The sequence below is a fragment of the Adiantum capillus-veneris genome, chromosome 12, assembly GCF_014529385.1.
Source record: "Adiantum capillus-veneris isolate H3 chromosome 12, ASM1452938v2, whole genome shotgun sequence".
Lineage (NCBI taxonomy): Eukaryota > Viridiplantae > Streptophyta > Polypodiopsida > Polypodiales > Pteridaceae > Adiantum > Adiantum capillus-veneris.
In genome coordinates this window covers 124,141,315-124,159,473 of record NC_140942.1, presented here as the reverse complement: position 1 = coordinate 124,159,473, position 18,159 = coordinate 124,141,315, and the positions used below count along the sequence as shown (strand labels likewise).

Here is an 18,159-nt window from a genome sequence, read left to right as displayed (position 1 = left end):
CCCTCTCGTGATCCTCCTCACTGGCTTTTTCCTTTGTAGTAACAGTTTTGGTCTCCGTGGTCTCTATCGAATCTGAGTCATACTCAGGGTCATTCATATACACGGGATCCTCTCCTGTCCCTATGTTAGTCTTTGAACTAGGTTTTGAGCTAGAAGCATTAAGGGATTTCTTTCTTCGTGTTTTCTTCTTTCTCACTCGGCCAATGGATGCAGCATCTCTCTCTTCGAGGATGTAATTTTGCTTTTGGAGCATCGACCGTGTGAGTGCATTCACTGGTGCTATGTTTATAGTTGGTGGTGTCCCATCAACAATCTCTATTATGTTCAATGGTGTGATTTTCGGTGCATTTGGATTGTTAGGACACTGTGCGATCAAATGATCTATGCCACAACGATTACAAGTGAGTATTGGCATTGCCAATGCACTCCCTTGACTTGTTTGCATTAGTGCGGCATTCTTTTGCATTCTAATGGGGCACTCAGCTACTCGATGTGGTCCACCACATTCGTAGCACTGAAGAGGTGGTCTCCGGGCAAAACTATTAATGTTTTGGCCTCTTGCTGCTAGCGCAGTAGCTTGATATACCGGTTTGATTTGTCCCCAATGGTCTTCCATATAGTACATGGGACACTCCTCAAGCATGTCGACTCCATAGGTGATACTGGAGTCTATGTCCTCTTCGCAATCTACATAAGTACTAGATGACTCGCAACCTATTTGGTTCATAGGTGTAACTCTTGGATGAGGGGGTTGCTGTCCTAGCACTGGAGGTGGCAACGGTGTGGTTTGGACCACATTTTGGGTTCTAGGGACCATGTGCTGTAATGGCAACTGTTGCTCCATGGGTGGGGTAGGCATCAATGCAGGAACTCGAGGTGAGTCTGCCCAAGCTACAGGCGGTCTATTTTCCATGATGCGTTTAAGCATTAGGCAATCCTTCGCTTGATGGCCATACCTACCACACACGTTACAAGTCCCGTTAAACTTTACATATGAGATGGGAGTTGGCCTTGGCCTTGGCATACGCGCGGCTCTTGGGTCCCATATTTCGTATGGTGGTGTACCAGACGGTGGTCCAAAGTTTGCAGGCGTGGCCCTAGGCATAGGGGGTGCCTGATATGGCATGTTATTATTAAATGGCATGGCTCCACTTGTATAAGAGCTTGGATAATGCCATTGTGGATTGTAAGCTCTTGGAATAATCAGAGGTGTAGGAGCTACATGAGGGTGAGGTACGACAGGTGCACATGATTGATACATATATATAGGTATAGTTGGGGGCACTGTGCTACTAGGCATCGGCGCAGTGTTAACAAATGAACTCCATGGTGTACTTCTTGTCATGCTCACCACTGGGATATGCATGGTAGCCGTAGTGTCATTAAGAGAAAGATGAGCTAGATCTGGGAAGGTAAAGCTGCCACTTGTGGGCTTAGATTGTACTGAGGCTCCTGGCAAAACAACATATGGAGGATCAATGGGGCTCACAGAGGGAGTCTCCATTTGTGATAGGGTTGGTTGGTTGGCCTTTCCCGTATCCAAGAATCTCATTAGGCCTGTTGAAGGCATGTTGATCCGTGTGTTCTGTCTTTCTAACTCGACAATCCTATGGAGGACATCGGAGACTTTCTGTTGTTGCTCATCTATGCTAGTAGCACCCGATGTGGATTGTAGAACATCTAACCAACCCACATGATAGGTGTGTCCTGTGTGCCGATCAGTTAAAGCTTCCGCTTGTAGGTCATACTCCCAATTTTCGTTTAGGAATATCCCATCTAGGCTTGGCGTGCTGGAGGTTTCCCTCAAGGTGGAAGCATTATTGCTCCCCATCGCTTGCCCCTCCGTGACTGCTACCTTGGGAGCACTCGGTTGCTTGGCTGGCATGATTGTTGTCATAGGAGCCTTTGCTTTCAGGGCTCGACTTTGTTCTAGCCTTCGTAGGTTCTCAATTCCCTCTCCCTTGTTGCTTGCATATAGCGTTCGATCTCTTGCACTTCGGCAAGACTCCTACCATCGGGTAGTAGAACCTCAGAGGGAGATAGTCCTAAAGGATCAGGAGGTGTAGTGGATGGAACATTCACACGCACACTCTCAAGAAGCATAGGGTCTATTTTAGGCATGAATGACGAATTTACTTCCCCACTCCCTTCATTTATTTCATTAACCGCATTTTTGGAGCGAGTAGCTCTACTAAGGGTCTCTTTTAAGCGGCTAAACACGCTGGACCCGGGCCATGGGCCCATGGCATGCATGTCTTGACTTGAACTATCAGGGTTTGGTGTAGGATACCCCTCCATGACTTCGTAGTCAGAGGAAGAATCACTAGACGCGATATGAGGATCTTGGTTCGCGCTACCTTGAGTCCCTGCCGAAGGTCCAGAACCTAGGGTGGAGGAATAATGGGTGCCCGCGTAAATGGAGGCACTACCAATATGCTCGTGCTCTAACACTGGTCCAGAGCGTAGGTACATGTGACCTCCACACTCTAAACGCGTTGGTGAGTGCCCGTGAAGGCCGCTCACTTAGTTTTTTTTTTTTTTTGGTGTTTATAACCCAAGTTTTTCATTATTCTTGATTATTTTTTGTAACCAAGCCACAAAATATGGCGTGTAATATCTCAAGACGAGCGTTTTGGCTAAAGGAACATGCCGTGCTTTACAGCTCCCTATTCGGCTACATGAAGCCCTCGAAATCCTAAAAATAGTCTTTATAGTCCTCGAAATCCTAAAAATAGTTTTTTAATATAAAAAGGTGTATAAACTATATTTTAAAACTGAGGACTGAGGTCTGGGTTTGAGCTTGGGCTTGGGGAATGATCCCCAGCCCGATCCTTCTTTTAATTTTTTTTTTTTAAAAGTTTTTTTTTTCTTGAAAAAGTCGCCGCGGCCGCGCCGCGCACGCGCGCACACACACACTTAACCTACACCTAACTTATCTACTTACAACTAATAGAGAGACTGCCACACACACTCTAACACTGTTTACACAGTACTACAGTAGCTAACAGATCTACAAAACTAACCTTACAGAACTAACATTGAACCTTACAGAACTAACATTCCATAGCTAATACCTTAATTCTACCAATACATTACAAAAAAATTGTAACTCCTTCTTTACAGAAAACAAAAAAGACAGTACAGTCCAACCAAAAATCTTCTCCACACAACCACACACCTTCCTTCTTCACAAATCCTTCAATTGAAATTGCATCACAAGAAAGCGTAAGGTGCTTAACTGAGCTTAGTGTAGGGCATTTCCCCGGCAACGGCGCCAAAAATGTGCGCTCCTTGCCGCACTGTCGAAGCAAGGGACTTGCCTAACACTATGTGCGAGCCACAGACGGCTCCAGGCACACAACTAGCTTAACTAGTAAGCTCAAAGAAAGCGATGGTGTGTCACTCACCGCTCTACGCTTGCTTCGTGGAGGATTCCTCGCCGCGAAGAAGAAGGAGCCGCCACTTCGCCGCGCTCAACCGCTTCGCCGCCGCCGTGCTGTCGTCGCAATGCTCGATCGCACTCTCTCTCTCTCTCTCTCTCTCACACATACACACACACACAAGGAGGTGAAGAAGAAGAAGATGGAGATGGAAATGGAGATGGAGCAAGAGCACTCTTCTATTGCACAAATGAGAGAATAGGTGAATTTTAGGTTTAGTTGGCTTTTATATGAGCTCACCCCATTCACACTTGGGCGCCCATGCTTATCCAGCTAATCCCTTGAATGTCCCAGTTAGAGTGCGCCTCTCATCAGCGATCACTCTTACCCTTTTCCTATTGGTCCGACAAGCCCGGTACCTGACTCTACCAAATACATAATACACGTCCGTCGTAGGTGATGGGGTGTCCGTGAGCCGTGAGGGTTAACATGGCTCCACAAAGACGGTGGGCTAAACGCTCTCCATCACCCTCAAAACGGAGAAGACCATCGCACACTTCTGCACACCATAATTCAAAGAGGGATGACAGAAAGCAAGAGTAGAAAAAAGGCGAGAAAGAGAGCACCCTGTTCTCCATCTTCCTCAAATTCTTCATCTTCTGAAGAAAGCGATGGTGCAACTTTTGAACCATCAAGAAGAAAAGGCCATAGGAAATCCTATGACACGTGGAAGAGGCCGTCCAAGCTCAAGAAGTTCAAAGAGGGAGGAAAGAGTATCTCTTTCCTTACCTATGATGGCACCTTTGGTGCTACGGATAAAGTCTTGGCCTTTATCCAACAATTCAATGCGGCGTTTGGAGATGAGGGCTTCACGGAGTCCTCTAAGCTACGCCATGTAGCCATGCACTTTCAAAAGTCCACCAGGCAATGGTGGTCTAGCCTACGGGCCAATGGTGAATCTCCATGAACATGGAAAGCTTTAAAAGCTTCCATCATGAAGCAGTTTTTGGCCACCGATGCCAAAGAAAAAGTACACACATTGTGAAGCTTGAAGCTCTCTCCCTACAAATCCATTCACAAATATGTAGACAAGTTTTGGGATTTACATCTCAAAGCCACTGTCTTTAAAAAGATGGATTTTGGAAAGAAAAAACAACAATTTTGTGCAGGCTTAAATGAAGAAATGGTGGAGTATGTCAACTCCCAAAGGCCAGGCACTATATCTACGATTATACACCATACTATGGTGGCTTCTCGAATCAATTTCCAAACAGGGGCTAAGAGAAATCCTAAGCCCACGGAAAACAAGGGTTCCAATGAGCCTAAGGGGAAGGACAATTTCAAAAGACTCCTAAGGGTAATTCCAATAACAACAAAGCTAAGGAGAAGCGAGTTTACAAAGGCAAAAATAAACTCTCTCCTGAAGAGCTTGAGCATTATCGCAAGGATAACCGTTTTTCAAGTGCAGGGAGCAAGGGCATGCGTACCGTGCTTGTCCCCAAAAGAACACCCGCATGAGCCTCCTAGAGCTACCTTGGCCGAAATCCAAGAAGAGGAAGCTCACCACAAAGGATCTCCTCTATGCCATGCTTGGGGAAAGGTAAGAGAACATGATGCTTTTATTCTCTTTGACCCTGGTTCTACTCACAATTTCATATCAACAGAGTTGGCCACCAAGTTAGGCATCCAAGCCTATGAGATAGGAGATGTCCTACCGGCAGATGGTGCTTTCAAGGGGCAAGAAGCTTTTGTCACTCCCTTAATCGGGAAATTGAGGCTCCATGTCCAAAGCTATGTGGACCAAGAGGACTTCTTTATCTCTCCTCTCAAGCACAAGGATGTAATCCTAGCGGCACCATGGTTCTATCGCATGGCTGCCAATGTTGAATTCCCTGAAAGGAAAACTACTTTAAGTACAACGAAAAAGATATGTACATAGATGCTAAGGAAATGGGTAACACCATACCCATTGTACATATGCAAGCTTTCAATAAGTTAATAAAGAGTTCTATTTTCGTGTACATGATTTTTGTTAAAGATTCTCAAAATAAACCTAATGCTTTAGCAAAAGAAAATATAAGCAATCACAAAGGAATTAGAGTTATCCAATTTTCTCAAGGGGTTTCAAGATGTTTTTATTGACGACATCCCTTGTGAACTACCTCCTAAACGAGGCAATGATGACCATGCAATTGAACTTCTTCCAAGAAATTCACCGCCTAATAAACCTCCTTATAGAGTTTCTCAAGCTCAACAAGAGGAGATTATGTGGCAAGTGCACGAGCTAGTTGAGAAGGGGGCATGGTTAGGCCTAGCTCATCTCCATTTTTCTCAACCGTGTTATTAGTGCAAAAGAAAGACGGCACATATCGTATGTGTGTCGACTATAGAGCACTAAATAGGATCACTATTAAAAATAGGTTTTCCATTTCACGGGTAGAAGACCTATTAGATAAGCTACAAGGGTCGACCTACTTCAGTAGGATTGACCTAAAAAGTGGCTACCATCAAATAAGGATAGTTGATCAAGACATTGTAAAGACCGCATTTCGCACTACGTTTGGTCTTTACGACATTGTCATGCTTTTTGGCTTGACCAATGCACCAACCACATTCAACCGCTTGATGGAGAAGCTATTCAGGCCTCACCGAACCTTTACTAGAGTGTTCTTTGATGATATGATCATCTACTCTAATTCACTAGACGAACACAAGCAACACCTCCAAGTAATATTTTCAAGTCTTAAGAGAGAATAAACTTTATGTTAATCGAAAGAAAAGTGAGTTTTTCTTACAAGAGATTCAGTATTTAGGTCACATTATCTCTCAAGATGGCATCCAAATGGATCCATCAAAGTTAGAGGTAATAAAAGGATGGCCTAAACCAAAGAATCTTCATGAACTAAGAAGCTTTATAGGTATGTGTGCATACTATAGATGCTTCATAGAAAATTTCTCACAAATGGCGGGACCATTACATGACCTAACAAACAAAAACGTTAGGTATACATGGTATGCCAAGGAGAACAATGCTTTCGAAAAGCTTATCTCTTAACCTGTGCTTACACTACCGGATCTCTCAAAGCCATTTGAGGTCCAATGTGACGCTTGTGGTGATTGCCTTGGAGCTGTTTTGCTTCAAGAAGGGCATGCCATAGCGTATGAAAGTGGAAGGCTCAACCCTGTTGAGAAAGCTCTAGGCATATATGAAAAAGAACTCCTCGCAGTTCTACATGTCTTAGACTCATGGAAGCACTATTTATTGGGGACTCCTTTCATTCTGCGGACGGATCACCAAAGCCTTAAGTATTTCATGGTGCAGACCAAGGTCCCCGACAAATAAATGAGGTGGGAAATTTTTCTTTCACAATTTCATTTTCATATTGCTCACATTGTTGGCAAGCATAATCAAGTAGCCGATGCACTCTCAAGACGGCCGAGAGTGAATGCGGTTCCCATAGCAACTCACAATGATCTATCTTCTATGATAGATGAGTATGCTATTGATCCCGATTTTAGAGATGTGATTTTAGCCATTGCACTAGGGAAGAAAGAGGAACCATTTACTTTACAAGATGGTTATCTTCTCTATGGCAATAGACTATGCGTTACTAACTCACTACATGAGAAAGTAATGTATGAATGTCATGCTCCTCCTTATGCAGGGCATAGAGGGATTTTGTCTACCCTAAAAGGGATTAAAACATATTTCTATTGGCCTACCATGAAAGCAAACATACAAGAGTATGTTGCTAAATGTGTGGTATGCCAAAAGACGAAGTTTGATAGAGGGAAGCAACTTGGATTGCTTCAACCTTTGCCAATCCCTAATTCACCATGGGAGAGCATATCCATGGATTTTATCTTTGGATTGCCTAAGTCTATCCATGGGAATACGGGAGTATGGATGATAGTAGACAGGTTTAGTAAACAAGCTCATTTTATACCTGTCAAAAAGACTATCAAAGCCCATCAAATGGCAACCCTCTTCATTTCACAAATTTTCAAGTACCATGGCTTGCCAATGTCCATAGTGTCGGATAGAGATCCTAGAAAGACAAGTAATTTTTGGAAGGGTCTCTTTGAAAATTTTGTGACAAGGCTAAACTTCTCTTCAACCTATCACCTGCAAACGGATGGCCAAAGTGAAATAGCTAACCTAACAATTCTTGATCTACTAAACGCCTATGTAACGGAAGTAGATCAAAGGTCCCAATGGGAGAAGTACTTACCCTTAGTGGAGTATGCTTACAATAACACTGTACATACTTCCACGGGAAAAGCACCTTTCGAGGTAATTGAGGAAAGATAAACCCCCCCCCCCCCCCCCCCCCCTTGCTACTTAAGGTACATGTGAAGATCTTTGCTATAGATGAGTATAGCCGAGACCTACAAGAATCTTTCCAAAAGATTAAGGATGCTATCTCTATCTCATAGCAAAAGGCAAAAGGCTGCTGATAAGCACAGAAGAGCCCAAGCCTTTAAAGAAAATGATTGGGTCTTACTTAAATTTCCCAAGGCTCGATTAAGGCACACGACGAACAAGAATCCTACGGGACACCAAAAGTACTTTGCTAAGTTAGCAAAAAGGTACTATGGTCCCTTCATAATTCTTAGACCAATCAATGAGATGGCCTATCAACTCAAGTTGCCCAAGCATTGGCTCATACACAATGTTTTCCACGTGAACCTACGAAAGCCTTACAAAGGAGAGCCACCTCAAGAACCAACTATTGAAGACCACCAGAGATTGAGGACCAAGAAGAGGTGTTGCAGCGCGAGTCCATTCTCCGACATGAAGACAAGGTATTAAGAGGCGGTAAGACTATCCGATGATGTCTTATTAAGTTTAAGAATTATCCTTTTGAAGATGCTAGATGGATGCAAGGCATACAATTAAAGGATAAACTAAACCTTGTCAATGCTTACAATGCTTCGCTAGAGTAAGAAAATGTACAAATGTTTAAAATGAACAAAGTTTTTGTCTTATAAGACTCTCTTTTTCTTTATTGTGCGCAAATGTGAAGTAGTATGCATGCTTAGAATCAAGTTTGCGGGAGACGACGTCTCCCAAACACCAAGTAGAGCTTGTCACTCTACTATGGAAGATTGATAGGACTAATGTGCAGACATGCTTGCGGCAGCCTTAGGCTCTCAAGCACCGAATGGATTAGTCATCCATTTCGGAACGATGTAGTAGGAGGGTAAGATAGGGATCTTCTACCCGCTAGAAAAAGGACTAATGAATAGGCTTTATCTTCTCTACCCGATAGTCGAGGACGACTATGATTTCAAAAGAGAGGTAACGTCATAATAACTAATATCTAATTCTCGTAAATAATTTTCTCATGTTAAACTGCTCATTTAATATGGGGGAGTTTCAGGAGAGAAAAAGCTAGAATATTGGTTAAGCTGGTAGACCGGCCACAATAGGGATCCAAAGGAGGGAAAATAGGGATCGAAAGGGGGGCCATCTGCAAAGGAGCAATGTGCAACAATGGGCTTTAAAGACCCTAAGGTTCAACCCATTAAGAGTTCCAAAATGCTAAGGTTCCAAAAATCAAAGGTTGTGTCCAATGGTCAAAGCTTAGTTAAATTGGATGCTTTGTGTGTGTACAAAAAAGTCTTCATGATTCCTACATAGGAAGGGGCGAGGCCTGTAAGTAGGGGATGAGAGAGAAACACACACACACACACACACACACACACTCACAAGCTTCCTTTACACAAAGGGAATGAGGGACACATGTCAGCTCCCTAGCCCAGATGCCCACAAGGTGCACTCAAATCCTATTGGATGGCCATGGAGGTGGACCAATGAGAATTAAGCTAGAGTAAATCTAGTTTAATTCATTTAAAAACACTCTATAAAAGAACCAATAAGAATTAAGCTCTCTAGAAGACTATTGGACAGTCTCCCAAGAGGTCCAATGAGCATTCAGTAGCCCAATGGCTTGCCTGATTCCTATTAGCCCCGAGACAAAGGGGTCCAATGAGAGTTTAGATGCATTGATTAATTACCTAAAGCTCTCACAAAAGGGGAAAGGGGGACACATGTCAGAAGGCTATCACTCATGCTTCTTAAGCCTGGAGAGGTCCAATGAGGTGCTAGCAAGAGGATTTAGCAAGAGGGGTTGACCAAGAGAGAGAGAGGGGGCTGAATTTCTCAAGGCATTATTGCACACACACTCACGTACACTAGCTCATGTGTGAAGCAAGAAGAATCTCTCTCTCCTTCTCAAGCTTTAATGGAGAGTCATCACCTACTCCAAGCTTGTGAGAAGGGATGCCTACACCAACAACTCTTGGCTTTGTGATGCAAATCCAACCAAGAGCCAAGCTTCAATGCATGCTCATCTCTACCATGCTAAGTACTAAGCTATGCTATGCTAATATGAGTGATTATGTGAGGAGATGTACATCTTTCTCGTAAGACTACTCCTTCCTCTCAATCTACTCTCATACTCCGCTAGCTCTCACCATCTTTGAAGGTGTGTGAGGTCTTGGGTTTGAGACCGTGAGGGAATTGATGTTGTGTTTTATAAGTGTTTTGCTTAGTGCTTGAAGCTTCCATCTTCATTGCACTAGCTAGTTATTGAAGGAACACAAAGAATTGTATTGTAAAATGTCTCTCTTGATGGGGGAAACCTATTATACATTGTTCATGCCTATCTAACTAGGTGTTATGCTTTTGTTTGCTCTCTCCACCCAAGCACTCTTGTTATGCTCATTAGGAATCTATTCTAATGAAATGCTCACTATGTTCATGTTATTTTTCGCTACACACAAGTTTCTAGGCCATTAAATGTTACACCTTCAATCTCTCTCTCTCTCTCTCTCTCTCTCTCTATCCCCTCCACCTTTTTATAAATCTCCCTCTCTCTCTCTCTCTCCCTCCCCTTTTTATATACCTCCCTCTCCTTCTCTCTCTCTCTATCTATCTATCTATCTATCTATATATATATACACACACACACACACGCACACACACACACACACACACACACACACACATATATATACGCAACCCCCCCCACACACACACACAAGGATGTTGAATGTTTTAAAATACCAAGGTTAGAAAATTTCTTTTGCACTGTTGTTCCAAGTTGTGAGTCGTGGACTGTCCAAAACTATAAAGGGCATAGTAATTAGCGCATGCCACACACACACACACACACACACACACATAGAGAGAGAGAGAGAGAGAGAGAGAGAGAGAGAGAGAGAGAGAGAGAGAAGGGGGAGGGGGAGAGAGGCAAACCTCAACCTCTCGGCTCATAATTTTCTACATTGTTCTTCCAGGTTGTGACTTGTGGACTCACATGGTGCATGGTTAGCGTAGGCAAAGAGAGAAAAAAAATAAAGAGAGAAAGATCTTTTTACCTCTATTACTCAAGGCCAAAGTCGGGCTTATGAGAGAAATCAAATGTACATATATTGTGTGTCCTCTATCTATCGCAAAAGGACAAAAGTACAAATTAACAAAATGTGTTCCTACAATAAAGGGGGAGAGGATCCATTTGAGGCTAAAATGCAAGATATATGGTATATTGTGTGTGTTGGGCGAGAGAGAGAGAGAGAGAGAGAGAGAGAGAGAGAGAGAGAGAGAGAGAGAGATGGAGATAGTTGTAGGCCCTTTTGCGTCTCATGAAGTAAGAGCAAGTCGTAGAAATTTTCTACATGCCTATTTTTGTGATGCCATGTGTAGTTCAAAAAGCTATTCTGAATGCTTTCACCCAACTTATCAAGGCATAGAAAAGATAGCAAGCAGCTCTAGAGATAGAGAGATAGATGGTGCCTTGAAGAATCTTTGAGACAGTGGCTATGCCCATGAAGTAGTGCCATTGTGTGTGTGTGTGTGTGTGTGTGTGTGTGAGAGAGAGAGAGAGAGAGAGAGAGAGAGAGAGAGAGAGAAGATTCATGTGTGTTTGTGGAAATGCAAAGTGGTGGGTAGAGTGATCCTTGGGGAGTTCTTCAACAAGAGCAAGAAGGATGAGGCAGATGCTCCTGTAGACACGTACTTAAGGAGTTGGTGAAGAAGCCCTTCGAATTTTTGAATCAAAGCCCGCCTTCCACCATGTAATTGGTGGGTGAGGTGGGCATCTCCATCAAGTGTAGCACATAGAGAGCACATATCAGAATCCAATTAGATGTCAGGGGAGTTTTATTTTTGGCATAATTAACTATCTGTTAAAATTTGATTTTAATAATTATTAAGATTTAAGACTAGGATTCCCAAATTTTGTGCTAAATAATCAAGACCCAGTGAAATTACAATCAAGTTTTACCCAGAATTTACAATACAAATCAAGTTATCTAGGCACTAGACGACAATGCATATTTGAGAAATTTGGATGTAGAGTATGCCCATCCTTAATGAGAGCCACATGAGATCCTTATTGTGAGCATGACATCATACACGGTACAAAGCATAAGTGGGGGTTGTTCATTATTGTAAAGAATTGGAAAACTTACACATGAAAAATTAGAGGCGAATTGACTAGACTTTTTTTTCCGCCGGAATATTCCTTTTCGTCGGAATATTATGGCCAGACGGCGGCCGGAAAGTGGTCGGAAAACAACCGGTCGGTTGGCCGGTAGTCAATGGTCGGTGGCCGGTGGTCGGAAGTCAATGGCCGGTGGCCGAATTCAAAAGCGGACTTGTCTTCTCAAGGGCGGCCACACATGGGCGGATTGGAGGGTCCGATTTGGACTTATTCGCACAAGGGCGGTTACACATGGCTGTCTCTCATAAGAGAGGGCAACCCTTTTGGCCTATAAAGGAGGCCATTTCTACACACATTTCATAGTGTGAAGTTGATGCAACAAGGTGAGAGTGTGAGGTGGTGAGAGTGAAGCAAGGCGGGGAGCTCTATTAAGGGTTTAATCCCTTTGTAAAATACTTCTTCTTTTGAAGTGCTAAAGCCATTGAGTGGCTGCTTTCCCGTGGACGTAGCCCACATTGGGTGAACCACGTATATCGTGTGTACTCTCTCTCTCTCTCTCTCTCTTCTACTCTATAATCTCTTGTGTGTGAAATTTATCTCTCTCCATTAAGTAATCTACTCAAAAATCTATTTAGCTACGTCTTATTTCCTAACAGGAGAAGTGGTGTGGCACCTCGTTGGACCCTACTAGTGCAAGTTGGTAATTGAATGCGGCAGAATGCCTTCGTCCATGTGTGCTACAATAGCATTGATGGCCACTAACAACTGCAAATCATGAAAGCCTCATCGACCGTCCATGTGTAGTTTGTCCTTCTCTCCCAAGGTGGCATCCTCAACACTGCAGTCCTACCTGGCACCCCTATCACCTTCGCCTCCTCCTCCTCCACCAACTGCCCTGCTGGTACTTGTCTACACGTTGGACATGTACGTCCTCCAACTCCTCCTTGTTGTAGCCGCCTTGTAGTGATCTTACACAAGATCACTATGTTAATAAAAGAATAATATAGTTGTACTAGTAGAGGAGATCAAAAGATATTTATTATTAAGGACCCCCCCCCCCCCCCCCCCCCCCCCCCCCCCCCCCCCCCCCCCCACCCCTGATTTCGTCCTCCCCTCTGTAGCACCTACTAGCTTGCAACATCCATCCTCCCCACCAAGCAGTAGCGTGCGCCGTTGCCGTGACTCACTGCCTCAGCACACCTATGTCCCCGCTTTCCCTTTGCAGACCCAACACACAAAGCTCCCACACACATACATGAGAAGGAACACTCATTAGTACAAGGTAGTGAGTGAGTGTGTGTGTGTGTGTGTGTGTGTGTGTGTGTGTGTGAGAGAGAGAGAGAGAGAGAGAGAGAGAGAGAGAGAGAGAGAGAGAGAATTGTGAATATTGCTTTGCCGCCACAAAATTGACTCCTTACTTTTGATTTCTCAAAGAAATGACATCTCACCATGGTTCCTTCTTTTGAATAAATTTTAAAATCCTATAGACATACTATATATATATATATAGATAGATAGATAGAGAGAGAGAGAGAGAGAGAGAGAGAGAGAGAGAGAGAGAGAGAGATATTTTATTATCGTCCTCGAAGGTCATATATGACCTATGGGACCAAAGTTACATGTGATGTAATACGTGTGCGGCTAATGAGTGATTCTCGATGCTCCAAAATTGTGGTGATGGGAGTCGCTATGGCATTGACGAAAACCCACTTTTTCTTTTGCACGCTTGCCATTCCCTTCAGTCCAATCGCTCAATTTTATCTCCATTATGCACCAAACAACTTTGCCTTAAGAGACCCAATCATTATAGTTCGGTAAGTTATTTACATTCTTTACATCCCCTCCTTTATGCAAAGGCTTGACCTAATTAGTATTCCAATCACAAGGCATACCATGTGACGCATGCAGTTGAACATATCACACATCCACTCATGTGTAAAATTTCCTGTTCTCATTTAATTATTTTTGGCTTGATACTTTGAAGATCTCTCGCTTTGCTAAGTGGCCAACTTTTTGAGCCCACTACACGCATCGTCAATACCAAAAAAAGAGAGCACACATTGGAGTGAATCATAAAATGACATCTTTTTAGCATTTGGTTGCTCATATAGTTGCTTACAATGTGTGTTCATATCCACAAGACTCAGGTTACCAAAACTCTCAACCCGCTTGCTCTCAAAGTTTCTGTAAAATCTTCCACATGCGAGTGTCTTTTTTTGGACTTTAAAAAATTGATTCTTTACTTCCATCTTTTTTTTTTTTTTTGAATCAAATTTTTTTTTGGTATTTTTTGTTGATACCATGGACATGCTTTAGCGTCATACATACGCACCACAGACGAGCACAGGCAGTGTCAACTTTTGATTCAAACGCTCTCGTCCCACGTTTCCAACGTTCTGCAAAGACCGCCATGCAGAGGCGCCTACTCCCATGGAACTGTTGATTGTCTCAACCAGGAAAAAGAGAAAAAAGAACATTTTCACACGCATGTAGGGCTAGTCTGTGAGAGAGAGAGAGAGAGAGAGAGAGAGAGATGATGACCCATGCTATGTCTATGAGGGCCTCCCCGGATGTTGATGCCCGCTTTCTTCTGCATGCTGCTGCGCTAGCAGACACTTCAGCGGGCCTAACTGCACCGCACCCAAACTCGGCATGCCTCATTGCACGGGGAACAACTGTGGTGGGAGATGGATTCCTTGCTGGCCAAGGCACCACTGCTGCAGAGGTCCAAGCATGCCTCAAAGCTGGCGATCTTGCTCAAGGTGCCACTGCTTATCTCAACCTCGAGCCAGGTGATTGCCACGGTGATGACAGTGCAGTGTCTGCTCTTATACAGGTTGGTTTCCTTTCTTTCCATGTCTTGCTAAAATGCGTAAGCACTGATGAAAGTGCACATTTTTTAATGAGCTCCAATTGTTGAAAGATTGATTTTTCCCTCTTTTTGTGAAAAATGGTAACACACACCAACAATGCAGATGCTCTCATCCATGCATTCACGAGCTTCCCTGATAGGTCTCTGAACAATATCATTGGCTGGGCTAAGGAGGAAATCTATACGGCATGGTTCACACTAGGCGACATGACTAAGTCCAAGACGCCTAGGGACATAAGAAACATATACTTGTCACATCCCTTGAGAGTCGTTGGCCGTGTAGGGGAACATTCTCCGAAAGGCCAAGATATGTAAACTATATTCAAAGGAATTGAGATTGCTACACAATTTGTGCCCAATGTACATGTTGCAGAAACGTACGTGAGGGTCTTTTTCTCTATTTGGAGGAGTACACATTTCACTCTAGTTAGTCACGATGATTTGGAACTAGAGGCCTTCGGGTCGTTTTGTCTTAACATTGAGAGTGTGTACTCCAAAGATGGGGTGCAAGGACAAACTATGCTCACTAAGTGTTTTCAACCAGTGCAAATTACATCCCACTAGGGGACTACTAGGAGAGATAAGAATCGATTGCTAGAAGAGAGAAGACTTTTTGGCCATTATGAAGGTATGTAGATATGAAGGCTTGCCTGAGACCAATGGTTCTTATATGCAAATATGCAATGGTCTTTTTCTCTATTTGGAGGAGTACACATTTCACTCTAGTTAGTCACGATGATTTGGAACTAGAGGCCCTCGGGTCGTTTTGTCTTAACATTGAGAGTGTGTACTCCAAAGATGGGGTGCAAGGGCAAACTCAGCTCACTAAGTGTTTTCAACCAGTGCAAATTACATCCCACTAGGGGACTACTAGGAGAGATAAGAATCGATTGCTAGAAGAGAGAAGACTTTTTGGCCATTATGAAGGTATGTAGATATGAAGGCTTGCCTGAGACCAATGGTTCTTATATGCAAAACATCACACTAGACAAGTGCGAGAGATCTAGAACATGAGGGCATGATACCGTTGACATCTTTGAGGGAGATGGTAGTGCTAGAATTTTGGAGGTCATCTCTTGTTTATCCCCATCTAGATCTTGTGAGTGAGGTCTTTATGGTTGTGCTTGTCCTTGTGAGGCTTTTCCAGATTCTAGGTAGTTGGGGGGGATTTTTTAGTTTTTGTCCGGTTGCCCACTTGTAGGCCTTTTTGATGGACGCCCTATTTTTTGCTAGGTTTCCCATTTATGCCCCCATTTAAGGGTTGTGAGGTACTTGATGTAGGTCGTGCATTTTTGTAGGCCCCCTACATAGGAAGAGGAGGTGCCTCTATTTTGGCACTGGTGTAGAGCCTTGTTGAAAGTTGAAACGAGACGAGCACCACGTGCCAACTGAAAGAATAGATTGAGACTGACGTTTAGGAAGAGTACGGCCCACCTCGGCCTACTCAGTTCGAGATTGAAGAGATGGAACGTCGACAATTGGTTGATGAGGCAACAAAGCAGATGATTAAAATTGCAAAGGATCCAAAATTTGCAAATTTTGTCTCAGCAATTCCTCGTAGAGGTACACACCCAGTGGCAGAAGGCCACAGAGCCACCCATCAAACCGGCAATCAAGAAACCTCCTTCTTCGAGGATGTTTATAGAGGAAGAATTGCAAAAGGTGGTTCAAACACAGATTAGCGGCTTTTGGACGCAAACAACAAATCCAAAAAGCATGAGAAAAAGCACAAGAAAGGGACTGACTTTCTAGGTTATTTGGGTCATCAATCTTCTTTTGCATCGGCGAGAGTAAAGAAGCCTAAATTTCCCCCTTTCTTACAGTTCTACAAAGGACAGAAAAGGGCAAAACGCAGACAGTTGGGATTTCGACGATCACATGTTTTATGCAAAGAAGAAGCATTTATATAAAGCTAATCCTCGAAGATAAAAGCAAGAAAGTAAGAGAATCCAAAGAAGATGGACACTCAATTAAGTTTGACTCTTTTTCTAGATTTCGAGATGCTCCAAGGGCTTTGGCCTTCATACAACAGTTTGACATAGCTTTCTCTGGAGGGCATCACTCAGAGCACTCCAAGATTAGGAGGGCTACATCTTTCTTCAAGGTTAATGCTCGAACATGGTGGTCCACCCTTTTTCTGAGAAAGGAAGCTCTGGTTAAATGGTTGAAATTCAAAAGGTTTTTTATTTCTTCTTGGCTGACTCGGGAGTACGAACGAGATATACGAATTGCTTGGAATCATCTTTGGATCACCAAGGGAGATTTTCTGGACGCTTATTGCGAGCTCTTTTCTACCAGCCTCTTCATTTAAGAAGGTCTCGTTTAAAGAACAAATTGAGCGGTTTTGTTGCGGACTTCCTACAGAGATTCGAGACTACTGCTTGGAACAAAAGTCTAAATCTATTCAAGAATTGATGGCTCATGCGAAACGGGGTTTTGCGATACATTCGCGCAATTTGACTTACCCCACAGATGAGATCTTGACTCAGAGAACCCAACAGACTTCTAATAATGAAAGTAGAAAGAGAAAGAGTTCTCAATAAAAGAAAGACAAAGATTCATGACCCCCGGCTCACTCTTCAAGAGAGGGCCAACTACATCAAAGAGGGGAAATGTTTTGGATGCGAGGAACATAGGCACGTCTCCGCGAAGTGCTCTAACAATCTTGGACACCCCAAGTCAAGATTCTACCGCGACACAGTAGAGATTCACTTCAAAATAGTTCACAATTCACAATTAGGTTGACACGGCCCGACGTAGTTCTGTGCCAAGAGGTATTGGCCCCAAAGACTGGCGCCCCTTTCGATATTTCTATTTCTATTAATGTGTGTTCAAAGTACAAGAGAGTGGGTAGGTGCTCACTCTCAAACTCTGCGTCCAGATGCTCTGGGAAGTGAGGTCTTACAAGGGATGCCCCAGAGTAGAGCCCCAAAAGCATTAAACTCAAAAGCTTTCAATTCACAAGCATCTGTCCCAAAAGCTTTTTAAATTAAAGCAGTGTCCAAAAGCTGTCCAAAATTCAGCCATGCTTTTTTTCCTGCAATTTCCGTACGGAAATGCCACGTCAGCCTATTGTCACAAAGTGATGATGTGGCGGACAGCAGAAACCCTAATTTCTGCCAGAAACCCTAAATTTCTTGCAAACCCTAATTTCTGCCAAAAACCCTAATTTCCGGAAATCGCGGAGGCGAATTATTAAAAAAAAGAAAAAAAATTATTATTATTATTTTTTTTTTGGAAAATGATGAGCGACGCGAATTTTGCTTTTGCTTTTTTTTTATAAAAAAGAAGAAAAGACTCTCTAAGAGAGAGAGAGAACTGATGCTATTGATTTTAAAAGCTTTTGGGGCTCTGCTTTTGGGCATCCCTTGTAACCTTTAAATTAGTGGTGACGGCCTCACTTCTCAGAGCATCTGGACGCAGAGTCTGAGAGTGAAACCCTAACCGCTCTCTTGTA

General features: G+C 43.3%; 1 protein-coding gene across 3 annotated transcripts in view; it reads left to right on the top strand.

Annotated features, from left to right (window-relative positions):
• Window positions 1–14,150: 14,150 nt before the first annotated feature.
• The window catches only part of LOC147446462 (riboflavin biosynthesis protein PYRR, chloroplastic-like), a 105,358-nt gene continuing 101,349 nt past the window's right edge, over window positions 14,151–18,159 (top strand). For 2 of the 3 annotated variants that reach the window (XM_086525670.1, XM_086525668.1), the window contains exon 1: window positions 14,152–14,666. In XM_086525670.1, coding sequence (XP_086381796.1) covers window positions 14,364–14,666 — 303 coding nt within the window. In that variant the 5' untranslated portion in view covers window positions 14,152–14,363. Of the gene's footprint in view, window positions 14,667–18,159 lie in introns of all 3 variants that reach the window. The other variant, XM_086525669.1, reaches the window with a different exon arrangement.